Below are 14,877 nucleotides of genomic sequence, written 5' to 3' on the forward strand. Positions count from 1 at the left end.
CATCAACTCCCAATCCCCGGACCGGTGGCAACCCTCGTTACATCACCAAGGGGAGGCCACGCCTATCCGTTGTGTGATTTTGATCCCGAGCCCGCAGATTGGCGATTGTAAATGCTAGAGCTGTTCAGCAAAGTGGCCAAATTTACCAAAAATTAATTTGGCGAAACTTGGAATTTTTGTTATTCATTGTTCTTTCTCCCCCTTCATGATGTTGACCTCTTACGAACCACATCATAATCTTCTAAATTAATCTTCATTTCCGGACTGGTGGAGCGATCTAGTAATTGGGAGTCGTTTCTGTATCCCCACTGAGACCCAGATGGCCACCCCACAGAGCGCTCTTCATCGCAAGCAGAAGAAACGCCTCAAGCTTAGCTCATGCCAACTTGATTCTTACTTGATTCTTACAATCTTCGCATGAAATTCCAGTGAGATAATTAAATAAACACCTGGGATATGGGCAGCCCAGTGCCGATGGTGGAGACTCCACAATCCCACGACGGGGCCAGGGACATCCAAAGCACGCGCACCAAGGATTGGCGGCGCTGCTGCTGATGATGGTGATGGGCCGCGTTTAAAGACACGAAGCGTAGCCGCCCCGTCCTCACGCGGTGGTTGTGAAAGGGGCCGTTCATAAATGACGTCACGCGATTTTGGAGGATTTTTGACCCCCCCCCCCCCCCATCGTCACGCGGCGTCACAAAAAGTCAGACCCCCCTCAAATATGACGTCACAAAGCTCTGCCCCCTCCCCAAATAAAACACTGCTTCAAATCGCTTTAAACTATTGTCATTGTAGCGCGTATTTAATGTGCCGCTGCACTCTGATGTTGTAGGAGAAAATATCTATTAAAAAGTATATTTAATTAAGTAGAACGTGTTGTTTAAAGTTGCGCATTTTGATGTGACGTCACATTTCTCAACCCCCCCATCGTCACAAATGTCCCCTCCCCCTAGGTGCGTGACGTCATTTATGGACGGCCCCAAAGAGGTCATTGGCTGTAATAGTGTAGTCCCTGATTACTGGTGTTTGGATGACTTATTAACAATGATGATTAATAATGTTGGGCCCTAATGTGGCACCTCCGGGACAAACAACGCCCCCTCGGAACTTTCCCGCAGCCCCGCCTCTGCCTCGTGAGCCGGCAGCGCGCAGGGCGCGAGGCGACGGGGAACCACGCCGAGAGACGCGGCTCCATACCGCCTCCCACGCGGCGCCTCGTGGCCACCCTGCCGGTAGAGCAGCAGCACGTGCTGCCGGTAGAGCAGCAGCACGTGCTGCCGGTAGAGCAGCAGCACGTGCTGCCGGTAGAGCAGCAGCAGCACGTGCTGCCGGTAGAGCAGCAGCACGTGCTGCCGGTAGAGCAGCAGCAGCACGTGCTGCCGGTAGAGCAGCAGCACGTGCTGCTGGTAGAGCAGCAGCACGTGCTGCCGGTAGAGCAGCAGCACGTGCTGCTGCTGCTCTACCAGCAGCAGCACGTGCTGCCGGTAGAGCAGCAGCAGCACGTGCTGCCGGTAGAGCAGCAGCAGCACGTGCTGCCGGTAGAGCAGCAGCACGTGCTGCCGGTAGAGCAGCAGCAGCACGTGCTGCCGGTAGAGCAGCAGCACGTGCTGCTGGTAGAGCAGCAGCACGTGCTGCCGGTAGAGCAGCAGCACGTGCTGCTGCTGCTCTACCAGCAGCAGCACGTGCTGCCGGTAGAGCAGCAGCAGCACGTGCTGCCGGTAGAGCAGCAGCACGTGCTGCCGGTAGAGCAGCAGCAGCACGTGCTGCCGGTAGAGCAGCAGCACGTGCTGCTGGTAGAGCAGCAGCACGTGCTGCCGGTAGAGCAGCAGCACGTGCTGCTGCTGCTCTACCAGCAGCAGCACGTGCTGCCGGTAGAGCAGCAGCAGCACGTGCTGCCGGTAGAGCAGCACGTGCTGCTGGTAGAGCAGCACGTGCTGCTCTACCAGCAGCACGTGCTGCTGGTAGAGCAGCACGTGCTGCTGCGCCGCGCTGAGCCGACTCGAGTTCTCATGTGACACCCGTCCAACCTGTGGGCGGGGGGGCGGGGGGGCGGGGTAAGTGGGGGAGGGGCGGGCGGGCAGTGAGTGAGGGGCGGGGCGAGGGGGGAGGGGGGTTGAGGGGCGGGGCTCGCGCCCATTTGTAGGCGCGGCGCGAGGCGCGGGGGAAAGCCCCCCTCCCCCTCTCTCTCTCCCCCCGCCCTCGTCACGTGAGCAACTCGGACCGGAAGCGGAAGTCAAGATGAAGCCCCGACGCGCTCGAGCTCGCGCTCGCCCCAGGCTGGTTCCGCTTCCGGGTGGGTCGCCGGGTGGCATGGCGGCGCGCAGCGGTGCGTGCGAGCACGTGTGTGTGTGTGTGTACACGCGTACGTGACACGTGTGTGTACACGCGTACGTGACACGTGTGTGTACACGCGTACGTGACACGTGTGTGTACACGCGTACGTGACACGTGTGTGTGTACACGCGTACGTGACACGTGTGTGTGTGTACACGCGTACGTGACACGTGTGTGTGTGTGTACACGCGTACGTGACACGTGTGTGTGTGTACACGCGTACGTGACACGTGTGTGTGTGTACACGCGTACGTGACACGTGTGTGTGTACACGCGTACGTGACACGTGTGTGTGTACACGCGTACGTGACACGTGTGTGTGTACACGCGTACGTGACACGTGTGTGTGTACACGCGTACGTGACACGTGTGTGTGTGTACACGCGTACGTGACACGTGTGTGTGTGTGTACACGCGTACGTGACACGTGTGTGTGTGTGTACACGCGTACGTGACACGTGTGTGTGTACACGCGTACGTGACACGTGTGTGTGTACACGCGTACGTGACACGTGTGTGTGTACACGCGTACGTGACACGTGTGTGTGTACACGCGTACGTGACACGTGTGTGTGTGTACACGCGTACGTGACACGTGTGTGTGTGTACACGCGTACGTGACACGTGTGTGTGTGTACACGCGTACGTGACACGTGTGTGTGTGTGTACACGCGTACGTGACACGTGTGTGTGTGTACACGCGTACGTGACACGTGTGTGTGTGTACACGCGTACGTGACACGTGTGTGTGTGTACACGCGTACGTGACACGTGTGTGTGTGTACACGCGTACGTGACACGTGTGTGTGTGTACACGCGTACGTGACACGTGTGTGTGTGTACACGCGTACGTGACACGTGTGTGTGTGTACACGCGTACGTGACACGTGTGTGTGTGTGTGTATACGCGTACGTGACACGTGTGTGTGTGTGTGTGTATACGCGTACGTGACACGTGTGTGTGTGTGTGTGTATGCGCGTACGTGACACGTGTGTGTGTGTGTGTGTATACGCGTACGTGACACGTGTGTGTGTGTGTGTATACGCGTACGTGACACGCGTGTGTGTGTGTACACGCGTACGTGACACGCGTGTGTGTGTGTACACGCGTACGTGACACGCGTGTGTGTGTGTACACGCGTACGTGACACGCGTGTGTGTGTGTACACGCGTACGTGACACGCGTGTGTGTGTGTACACGCGTACGTGACACGTGTGTGTGTGTGTGTGTACACGCGTACGTGACACGTGTGTGTGTGTGTGTGTACACGCGTACGTGACACGTGTGTGTGTGCGTGTGTACACGCGTACGTGACACGTGTGTGTGTGTGTGTGTACACGCGTACGTGACACGTGTGTGTGTGCGTGTGTACACGCGTACGTGACACGTGTGTGTGTGCGTGTGTACACGCGTACGTGACACGTGTGTGTGTGCGTGTGTACACGCGTACGTGACACGTGTGTGTGTGCGTGTGTACACGCGTACGTGACACGTGTGTGTGTGCGTGTGTACACGCGTACGTGACACGTGTGTGTGTGCGTGTGTACACGCGTACGTGACACGTGTGTGTGTGCGTGTGTACACGCGTACGTGACACGTGTGTGTGTGCGTGTGTACACGCGTACGTGACACGTGTGTGTGTGCGTGTGTACACGCGTACGTGACACGTGTGTGTGTGCGTGTGTACACGCGTACGTGACACGTGTGTGTGTGCGTGTGTACACGCGTACGTGACACGTGTGTGTGTGTGCGTGTGTACACGCGTACGTGACACGTGTGTGTGTGGTGTGTACACGCGTACGTGACACGTGTGTGTGTGTGCGTGTGTACACGCGTACGTGACACGTGTGTGTGTGTGTGCGTGTGTACACGCGTACGTGACACGTGTGTGTGTGTGTGCGTGTGTACACGCGTACGTGACACGTGTGTGTGTGTGTGCGTGTGTACACGCGTACGTGACACGTGTGTGTGTGTGTGTGCGTGTGTACACGCGTACGTGACACGTGTGTGTGTGTGTGTGCGTGTGTACACGCGTACGTGACACGTGTGTGTGTGTGTGTGCGTGTGTACACGCGTACGTGACACGTGTGTGTGTGTGTGTGCGTGTGTACACGCGTACGTGACACGTGTGTGTGTGTGTGTGCGTGTGTACACGCGTACGTGACACGTGTGTGTGTGTGTGTGCGTGTGTACACGCGTACGTGACACGTGTGTGTGTGTGTGCGTGTGTACACGCGTACGTGACACGTGTGTGTGTGTGTGTGCGTGTGTACACGCGTACGTGACACGTGTGTGTGTGTGTGCGTGTGTACACGCGTACGTGACACGTGTGTGTGTGTGTGTGCGTGTGTACACGCGTACGTGACACGTGTGTGTGTGTGTGCGTGTGTACACGCGTACGTGACACGTGTGTGTGTGTGTGTGCGTGTGTACACGCGTACGTGACACGTGTGGTGTGTGTGTGCGTGTGTACACGCGTACGTGACACGTGTGTGTGTGTGCGTGTGTACACGCGTACGTGACACGTGTGTGTGTGTGTGTGCGTGTGTACACGCGTACGTGACACGTGTGTGTGTGTGTGCGTGTGTACACGCGTACGTGACACGTGTGTGTGTGTGTGTGTGTGCGTGTGTACACGCGTACGTGACACGTGTGTGTGTGTGTGTGTGCGTGTGTACACGCGTACGTGACACGTGTGTGTGTGTGTGTGCGTGTGTACACGCGTACGTGACACGTGTGTGTGTGTGTGTGTGCGTGTGTACACGCGTACGTGACACGTGTGTGTGTGTGTGTGTGCGTGTGTACACGCGTACGTGACACGTGTGTGTGTGTGTGTGCGTGTGTACACGCGTACGTGACACGTGTGTGTGTGTGTGTGCGTGTGTACACGCGTACGTGACACGTGTGTGTGTGTGTGTGTGCGTGTGTACACGCGTACGTGACACGTGTGTGTGTGTGTGTGCGTGTGTACACGCGTACGTGACACGTGTGTGTGTGTGTGTGCGTGTGTACACGCGTACGTGACACGTGTGTGTGTGTGTGTGCGTGTGTACACGCGTACGTGACACGTGTGTGTGTGTGTGTGCGTGTGTACACGCGTACGTGACACGTGTGTGTGTGTGTGTGCGTGTGTACACGCGTACGTGACACGTGTGTGTGTGTGTGTGCGTGTGTACACGCGTACGTGACACGTGTGTGTGTGTGTGTGCGTGTGTACACGCGTACGTGACACGTGTGTGTGTGTGTGTGCGTGTGTACACGCGTACGTGACACGTGTGTGTGTGTGTGTGCGTGTGTACACGCGTACTTGACACGTGTGTGTGGTGTGTGTGGCGTGTGTACACGCGTACGTTGACACGTGTGTGTGTGTGTGTGCGTGTGTACACGCGTACGTGACACGTGTGTGTGTGTGTGTGCGTGTGTACACGCGTACGTGACACGTGTGTGTGTGTGTGTGCGTGTGTACACGCGTACGTGACACGTGTGTGTTGTGTGTGTGCGTGTGTACACGCGTACGTGACACGTGTGTGTGGTGTGTGCGTGTGTACACGCGTACGTGACACGTGTGTGGTGTGTGTGAGTGTGTACACGGTACGTGACAGTGTGTGTGTGTGTGCGTGTGTACACGCGTACGTGACACGTGTGTGTGTGTGTGTGCGTGTGTACACGCGTACGTTGACACGTGTGTGTGTGTGTGTGCGTGTGTACACGCGTACGTGACACGTGTGTGTGTGGTGTGTGCGTGTGTACACGCGTACGTGACACGTGTGTGTGTGTGTGTGCGTGTGTACACGCGTACGTGACACGTGTGTGTGTGTGTGTGCGTGTGTACACGCGTACGTGACACGTGTGTGTGTGTGTGTGCGTGTGTACACGCGTACGTGACACGTGTGTGTGTGTGTGTGCGTGTGTACACGCGTACGTGACACGTGTGTGTGTGTGTGTGCGTGTGTACACGCGTACGTGACACGTGTGTGTGTGTGTGTGCGTGTGTACACGCGTACGTGACACGTGTGTGTGTGTGTGTGCGTGTGTACACGCGTACGTGACACGTGTGTGTGTGTGTGTGCGTGTGTACACGCGTACGTGACACGTGTGTGTGTGTGTGTGCGTGTGTACACGCGTACGTGACACGTGTGTGTGTGTGTGTGCGTGTGTACACGCGTACGTGACACGTGTGTGTGTGCGTACACGCGTGGGGAGTGGTAGGGTAGCTGTTCAATCGCCCGATGATGCTGGATGTAATTATCAGGCAAACGTCGTACTTAAATTATAAATGTTGTGGACTTACTCGCCACTACACCCGTTGGCTGAAGTATCTAATCGGCGCGTTCTGTTTACGTGACAACCCTTCCCGGCTGTGTCGGGTGGCGTAGGGCTACGACAAATTGATACTTGCGCGATCCAACCCACAACCATGTCTTGTGAAGGGTAGCCGTTAGCGCCCTTTGTTACGAGCCCGACATCCCGAGTTCGATTCCCGCTCACTCACGGCCAACACCACTGACGGAATCATGGCCTCAACGGAGTACCTGGTGTGATGTATAAACATTGAACACGAGGGAGAGCCATTAGCGCTGGCCACCCAACATCTCCTGTGCATTACCGGCCTCCTTCATAGGCTATACGGGGGGGGGGGGATCATTGTCTTTGCATGGAGGTGTGTGAGTGCGTCAGGACCAGGCGCTCGAACCAGATGGGCAGAACTCTGGAGACGGAGCTCTCGCTGGGGGTGCGCGGTTCTAACCGCGTCGCCCCCTCGTTGTCCGTTGCGAGTCTCCGGCGCTGCTGCTGCTGCTGCTGCTTTTGTAAAGTACCCGACCCGTAATCGGATCCGACAGCGAACCTTTCAGCTAAAGTTGCACTTTGCAATTAATTTTAAAGCCACAATTACAATTGTACTTGAACCCTGGTCTGAATTGGAAGGTCCGATGTTTAAATCCGGAGGCACCAACTCTTTGTTTTGAAGGCAATAGCGGTGGTCCCATGGTTTCGAATTCTCACCTGGTTAAATTAATCTCGGACTTGTCGGGGTAATGAAATGGAGTGACGGAGTTCTATCTCGCCAATCAAAAATAAATGTTTGTTTATCGGTCTGCAGATTTTTGGTTAAGTTGTGGCTGTCATGGATCTGTTGATGACTGCAGCCCGTCGTGGCCCATCACGCCCCAATCCCAGCCAGAATCCTGAAGATGCCGTTTTTTGCGATCTGATTTTGGAAGTTGCCATGTCCACTGGGCTAGGTTGTGCAACTATTTTTATAATGCAGAATGCTGTGGAAACCGTTGCTGGTGATGATTGTTGGCAGCAATTTTTCTTAGATTTCCAGTGGATCGTGCCTCAACTGTGTGGATGAGAGGTCATTTTATAAGCGATATTCCGAGATCTCTTTGATCTTCACTTTCATAGGGCACTGCACAGAGATCTAAATAGATACAGTACTTGGTCTCGTGACATGACGGTGATAATAGGGCAAATTAGGAGAATGTAACTTTTAAGAGGGGTGAGACACTTGTGCCATCACAAGCTGTGTGCGAGTATACGCGGGGTTTGTTTTAGAACAATGCTTCACGCACTGCACTACCATCCCAGTCGCCTCGGATTCCCAACATCATTGCCGGACTTTGTTCTCGCGAACGGCACTTGGCGCTAGCGGGATGTAGCGAGTTCCCGCGTGGGGTGTGATGTTTGGGAAACGGTGGTGCAGTGGTTGGCAGGCCGCGTTACGAACCCGACAACCAGGTTTCGATTCCACTCTGAGCCAACATCGTTGATGAATATCTGAACCAATTCTGGGCCTTCCCATAGGTTGACTCTGCCTCCAATGAATACCTGGTGCGATGTGTAAACATTGCGAAATGAAGGGACAAGAGTGGCCGAGCATGCTGCTTGCCACGCAACTCCTTATGCACGGTGTCAGCCTTGGAAGTGTGCTATCCAACAGCACTTGCCCCAGCAGTCTGAAGGTTACGCAACGAGGGGATTGTTGTTGGTTGTTGTTGTATGTTGGTGCGTGAGCGAGCGCTGCGTGCCGCTGGCGTTGCAGATCTGCTGGGCTGGGTGCAGCCCGGGGCGTGCTTGCCCGTGGAGCAGCATGCTTGCCAGCTGCTGCAGCAGCTCAAGGCCATGCTGGACGAGAGGCTGCTCACCGACGTGCTGCTCCTCGTAGAGTGTGGCGGCTCCTTCCCCTGCCACCGCAACGTCCTCGCCGCCGTCAGCCCCTACTTCCGGTGAGAAGCGTTACCGCGCCGGTCGGCTCTTCCCTGTTCAATCCGCGCGGCTCCACGGCCCGGCGGTAGCGCGCTCGCTGCTCCTCCGTCGCAAAGGCTCGCGGTTTTAATCCAGCGGCCGCCCAGATTAATACCGCGGCGTTAAAGTCTGGTTCTGAAAAGAAAACCGATGGCCGTTTGACAAATCGTGTGCAGGGGTTAGGGCTGAAGCCACTCTCGTGATCTCCCTTCGTCATTGTGCAGCGGTATTCGGTTTTTACCAAGGGCCACGGCCTGTTTATTCTCTTGGGATCAAAGTCGTCACAAGGCCGTCGCGGTCAATGCACGGGGCCACCTCGCCAAAGCCACCACTGCCTTCTCCATGCCTCCTGACCCAGACAATTTGCTCCTAGTCTTCTACCACCACCTACCTTGAGCGCTTCTCCTTGGACGCCCACCGCTGGGTGCCACGCAAAACTCTCTCCTGGTAACCTGCGCTCTTGTCTGCGCGAAGTGAGGGGCAGGGTGGTGCTTGTCTCAAGTGGGAAGTTAACGAGTGGTTTGCTGGCCTGCCTGTAGCAGATTTCTCAAACGCCCCAACGACGACTCCTGGTGACGCTGCCTGGTAAGTAAATGTTTATTTTAATCTCGGTGGTTTTTCTGCAAGCAAGCTGTGCGATGAAACTCGTCACCAAGGCTTTCCCTGCGTCGGTGAAAATTCTACTTTCTCATGGCAGGAACTAGTCCATCCTACGGAGGAGGATGGCTGTTGAGCCATTTAAGAGTTTCCAAATTGTAGTTTTTACTATAAATGTACCGTTCCTACCATTTATAAATTCAAAGGACCCGTCTGCCTCCTAACCCTAACCGCCACTCAGGTCGATGTTCACCAATGGGCTGACGGAGAGCTCTCAGCGCGAGGTCTCCATCCTCGGCGTGGAGGTGGAGGCCATGCAGCTGGTGCTGGACTTTGCGTACACGTCGCGTGCCAACCTCACCGAGTCCAACGTGCAGGGAGCCTTCGCGGCCGCCAACCTCTTCCAGATCCCGGGGCTGCTCTCGCTCACCGCGGCGTTCATGGCGTCGCGTCTCGACGCGCAGAACGTCGTGGGGGTGTTCGCGTTCGCCGACGCGCACCATCACGCCGAGCTGCGCGCCGCCGCCTGCGGCTTCATCCGCCGCTGGTACCCGGCGGTGGCGCGCGAGCGCGAGTTCGGCGGCTTGAGCCGCGCCCAGCTCGAGGAGCTGCTGTTGAGCGACGACCTCAACGTGGAGCGCGAGGAGCAGGTGTACGAGAGCGTCGTGGCGTGGGCCGGGCGCGACCCCGGCCGCCTGTCCGAGCTGCCCGGCGTGTTCGCGCGCTGCCTGCGCCTCTCGCTCATGGACGCCGAGTACGTGCGCGCGCTGCCCGCGGCGCTGTCCCGCGCGCTGTGTCCGGACGGCGCCGCCGCTTCCGCGGACGCCAACGCCGAGGCCCAGGCAAGCCGGCCGCGGCTCGGCATGACCGCCACGGAGATGGTGATCTGCTTCGAGGCGGCGCACAAGCATTCCGCGCGCAAGCGCATGGTGATCTGCCTCGACCCGGTGACGCACGACGTCTACCGCCTGAGCCGGCTGCCGGGCGACCTGCGCGAGGCCGGCCTCCTCGTCACGCCCGACAACGACCTGCTGGTGGCCGGCGGCTATCGGCCGGGCTCCAACGAGGCGGCCGTGGACCACCGCGCCGAGGCGGAGTGCTGGCGCTACGAGCACTCGAGCGACCAGTGGCGCGTCTGCGGCACGCTGGTGCGTGCGCGCATTCGCTGCCAGCTGGCGCACTGCCGGGGGGCCACGTACGCCGTGGGGGGCCACGTGTACGAGGGCGACGGCCGCAACGCGCTCAAGTCCGTCGAGCGCTACTCGGAACGCGACGAGGTGTGGACCTCGGTGAGCCCCATGCCGGTCGCCATGGAGTACCACAGCGTGGCCGCAGCACTGGGCAGGATCTACGTGTTACAGGGTAGGCACGCACAGGCACGCACTCGCCCACGTGCGTCTCTCGCACGCGGATTGCGCGTGCGAGACGCGCACGTATGTTCGCACACACACACGGCGCGCGGGTGTAACGAACCCTTGAGAGCGAGGAACGTGAACCGGTCGCCGTGTGTCCCCCGCGCAGGCGACGTGTTCCTGGCCTACCAGGCGGAGCACGACCACTGGGAGTACCTGACGCCCATGACGGTCCCGCGGCTGCAGAGCCACGCGCTCGTGTGCGGCGACTGGCTCTACTGCGTGGGCGGCGCCCTCTCCTCGGCCGCGGCCGCCGCGGCGGCAGCGGCCGCGGCGTCCGGCGGCGGCAGCGACGGCGGCGACGACGCGGGGGGGCCTTGCGAGGGCAGCCGCCGGCGCACGCTGACGGTGGAACGCTACTCGCTGCGCAACAACGTGTGGGAGCGGCGCTCGGAGCTGCCCCTGGACCCCGGCGCGAGCCCCTACGCACGCCCCGTGGCGCTGGGCGGGCGCCTCCACATGTTCGTGCGGCAGACGCAGGTGCTGCTGGAGGAGCTGGTGTTCAGCATGTGCCGCCGGTACTCGCTGTTCGCCAACGAGGACGAGACCGACACGTGGCGCGAGGTGTACACGGCGCCCGAAAGACTCTGGGACCTGGGCCGCCACTTTGAGTGCGTCGCCGCCAAGATGTACCCGCAGTGCCTGCACAAGATGCTGTGATTGGGGGGGGGGGGGGGGGGGGGGCTTGAGGATGAGGTGAGGGCACAGCGGGAGGTCCCAGAATGCGTAGGAACTTTACACCAAAAACTGCCGAGTTTTATTTTATTTAAATGTCAACACGCCGTCATTTTGCCGAAGTGCAGCAGTCGAACGTCGCCGATCAATCTCTCCGATTTCCTGGACACAAGACACCGTCTCCATTGCGAGGCCGAGATTAGTTTTTCCTCCTCACGAAGACCTCCAACTTGGTGTTCGGCCGGATGGTCACGCGCAGCCTGGGTGGGTGTAGCTACCACGCGTGTTTTATGTGACGGATCTTGTCTTTACGGAAGGTGCAATCGGGAACCAGTGCTCGTGCTGCCTCCACTGTGTTGCCACCGCTCTCAAGCTCGTGGGTTCAGTTTGACGGGACTGCCAGAACCACTTTCTGCCATTTACGCAGTTCCTGAACGCCCACTTTTTCATGAATACCACTCGGACGTTTTGCGAATGCAAGTTGAAATGCGCCTCTATGATACTGATGGTCGTAGCGGCGCCGACAAAATTCTGTGTCCCTCGTGCGTGTGTGCTGTGCGCGACAGTGCTGGGCGTACAACTCTGCACTGCTGCTGCTGTATTTCTCGTCTCTCGAAAGGGGAGGGCCCCGCCGCCCCCCAGGGCTGGGATTGTTACCGGTGCTGCGTTCTGCACAAATGTGAACCCTTGGAGGCTCGCTTGGGGAAAACGCGTATTTTTGTAAACGTGATCTGCTGCTCGGAGGCCGCTTAATTAATTGCCCCCCACCTTTAGTCGTTTGCCCCTTACAGGTTGGGCTTTGTCGTCCATGCCCCCCTGGTTTAAACTTCTTTTTAATGATGCTTTCTCTCCACGGCCATTCTGTGAACACCGTCGGGGCTCTTGAGACTCGTCTAAACTGGGCATTCGCTTTTAGTTTTTATTCTCGTGCGGCCACGCCCCGCAAGCTCCTGGACGAGGCGACGGCGTTCCGGAGACGCTCGCGGGCGCCGCCTACGCCGAGGCGCTGGCTCGGCTATCGGTTATCGGTGGCGCGTGTACCACGGCCCACGTGCACCACGGCCCACGTGCACCACGGCCCACGTGCGACCTCCATATCGCTGGCATTGCAGGATTACTGGGATATCGCCAACTGTTCAAGGACCACACGGATCTCGCTAAATGCTACACGTCCCGCACCAGCAAAGTTTTCACCTTGTCGGTGTCACCAAGACGTCGCTTCAAGCGCCTTGGCGGCACCACGACATCGCCTTCGCCCGAGGATTTGCTACGTGACGGCTCGACCGCCAAACTCTGGGAACGCGACGCTACTGCTTGATGCCTTCACTGTTCACTGCATAACTTGAAACTACAAGAGGCTGCTGATGTGTTTTATATCGGGCATCCTCTGGGATAAATGTTAATTTGCCCGTGTTGCTGGTGTTGTAGAAGGGTGTGTGTGCGCATGAGTGAAGTGTGCGGTGGGAGGAGGTGACAGTGCAGTTAGACCTCGTTCGGTGACTACGGAGCACAGCTCCCATGTCCTGGTGTTCGGGGATGAAGGCCATAGCAGAAATTGTTCCCCGTGTCTAAAACCGTGAGGTGGAGGGCTTTGATGTCCACGTTCATTGTGGCCAATTGTGTTGATGCCACCACAACCCGCGCCAGCGCTTCGGCCATCTCGCTCGGCTCGGCTATTGCAGCCCCCCCCCCCCCCCCCCCCCCCCCCCCCCCCAGCGCCCCACTCGGGTCTCCCAGCGTCTGCCTTTGGCTTCTTCCCTTTGGGCTCCCACCACTGGGCCACCTCTCTGGTACCTGTCTGTCTCTCTAACTGGTCTCCCGCCGCGTGCTGCACGAGAATAGAACCACCAACTCGTCCGGCCTCGTTTACAAACCCAAGGGTCGTCTTTTGAAATCTGTGAATGAAATTTGTAACGGTGCGGTTGTGCCACACTTGCAGGCGTGCGTAAAAGATGTGGCAAACATTTTTAACGTTTCCCCTCCACCCAACAAAATACTTGTCGCATGCGAGCGCTCAAGGCGGAGGTGTGGATGGTTGGTGGCCGTGTCCGCGTGTCTGCTGCTGCTGCTTCCCTCTCTCTCTCTGACTCGGTACTCTGGTTTTCTTGGGAAGAGTCGTCGAGTCGTGCAGATGGGACACCTCTCCTCATGCAACAAAACAAGTGTCTGGGTTTTACAATGTTTGTGTCGCCTTTTATGACTTTGAGAATTGCAAATAAAGTTTCAAAAGTTCTTGTTTCATGAAGCAATTTTCTCGACTGTAATCCAGAATTAAACCAAGGCCCTCTCTGCATCTTTGTTTCACTCCTGCAGGTAAACAACTTGACCACCAGAGGCTCTCGTGGGAGCACTTTGCCCAATTTGAGCCTCTTGCGGTGGTTCTCAAACTGGTTTGTCCCGCGGACCACCCAGCCACCCACCCCTTGGTGACGACGCAGTCACGCCTCTCGAAATACCACAAGGACTAATTCAATCGTACATACAACTCTTTTTACGCAGCTATAAAGTTGTTTAAGAGCGGCATTGAGATCTTGATTATGATAGTTTAATCAGGGTAGTTTATGTAACAAGTAAAATATTAACGTCCAAAGCTAAAAGGTATGAACATTGTCATTGGTTCTGGATCGGCCCACAAACCACCTGGCAGGACCATCGCGGCCCAGCGGTGGTTGGGGCACCGCACCTTGAGAACCACCGCGCTCTGGTGACGCCCTTCAATGTCCATCCGACGAGCATTCTGCAGGGCGTGCGTGCGTGCGTGCGAGCGAGTGAGCGCGTTGTGCAATGGGCGAGCGGACCAGGTGGTCCACCACTGAACTGCGCTCTTAGTGGAGGAGGAGGAGCAGCAACGCAACACGAACTCTGCTGAAGCCCTCTCGCTGTGGCCAGCGAACATCGACATTGGCATCGAGCTCCTGCGCACGTTGCCGCTGCCGTATTACGCACGAATAGGATGGGTGCGTTTGTAACGCTCGCCACCCGCTGTGTAGATTGAAGAGGACTGCTGTTCATTATTTACGTTCCGCTCGCGTGTTGGAGAGTTGCTGGTGGACGTGTTGGGCGAGTGGACGTGGTGGGCGAGTGGATGTGGTGGACGTGGTGGACGTGTTGGACGAGCGGGCGAGCGGACCCAGCGCAGCGGCCTGTGCCCCCCTGCTGCGTCGTGCAGTGGCTTTGACGCCGCGGATCAACTCGGTCCACGTGGCGGTCAGGAGCTGGTGACGCCCATCGCCCTTCAGGGGTCGATACAACGCGAGCGCCGCTTTGTGGCGTTGCAACTTTGGCCACCGACAGCAGCAGATCGCAGCTTGGGGCCGCAGAGGGCTCCACGCGAGGAGGATGAGGGGGTCGGGGGGTCGGGGGGGGGCCGCGCCGGGTGGCCGCACGCCTCCAATTGGCCGGCCGTGCGCGTCGCCGCGGCGTTTCGTCGAAGCGGCATCTGCTCGCAATGTGGCAAGTGGCGCAGACAATCGTGGTTACTGTGGCGGGTAAACGGATCCCCCGCGGCTGCAGCACGCGGTCGTACGTTCGGTGGGGTCGCACGGACCGCTTGAACTCTGCACGTGGACGCTGTGCGGGGCTGGGGGCTCGGAGTCGCCCAGCAGC

The 14,877-nt window shown here is 58.0% G+C and overlaps 1 protein-coding gene across 3 annotated transcripts; it reads left to right on the top strand.

The window, feature by feature from the left end:
• The first annotated feature begins 2,210 nt into the window (after window positions 1-2,210).
• Window positions 2,211-13,503, top strand: KBTBD8 (kelch repeat and BTB domain containing 8). Of its 3 annotated transcripts, none has more exons than XM_061551729.1 (4): window positions 2,211-2,296; window positions 8,385-8,568; window positions 9,426-10,546; window positions 10,706-13,503. In XM_061551729.1, exons 1-4 carry the CDS (start codon window positions 2,242-2,244, stop codon window positions 11,254-11,256), a joined length of 1,911 nt encoding a protein of 636 aa, XP_061407713.1. In that variant the 5' UTR covers window positions 2,211-2,241; the 3' UTR covers window positions 11,257-13,503. The 3 variants fall into 3 exon arrangements, with proteins under 3 accessions (XP_061407713.1, XP_061407712.1, XP_061407714.1); XM_061551728.1 differs by having other exon boundaries at window positions 2,226-2,329; XM_061551730.1 differs by lacking the exon at window positions 2,211-2,296 and adding an exon at window positions 7,129-7,151.
• Window positions 13,504-14,877: the final 1,374 nt, after the last annotated feature.

This window comes from Lethenteron reissneri, chromosome 15 (genome assembly GCF_015708825.2).
Source record: "Lethenteron reissneri isolate LAM-NWPU_2019-01 chromosome 15, ASM1570882v1, whole genome shotgun sequence".
Lineage (NCBI taxonomy): Eukaryota > Metazoa > Chordata > Hyperoartia > Petromyzontiformes > Petromyzontidae > Lethenteron > Lethenteron reissneri.

What these genes read in the sequence shown, in the direction of transcription:
- KBTBD8 (XM_061551728.1), top strand. Translation starts at nt 2,242, where the DNA reads ATGAAGCCCCGACGCGCTCGAGCTCGCGCTCGCCCCAGGCTGGTTCCG. An exon ending in GCCGTCAGCCCCTACTTCCG is followed by an intron (nt 8,569 to 9,425) that starts GTGAGAAGCGTT and finishes ACCGCCACTCAG; the next exon opens with GTCGATGTTCACCAATGGGC. An exon ending in CAGGATCTACGTGTTACAGG is followed by an intron (nt 10,547 to 10,705) that starts GTAGGCACGCAC and finishes TCCCCCGCGCAG; the next exon opens with GCGACGTGTTCCTGGCCTAC.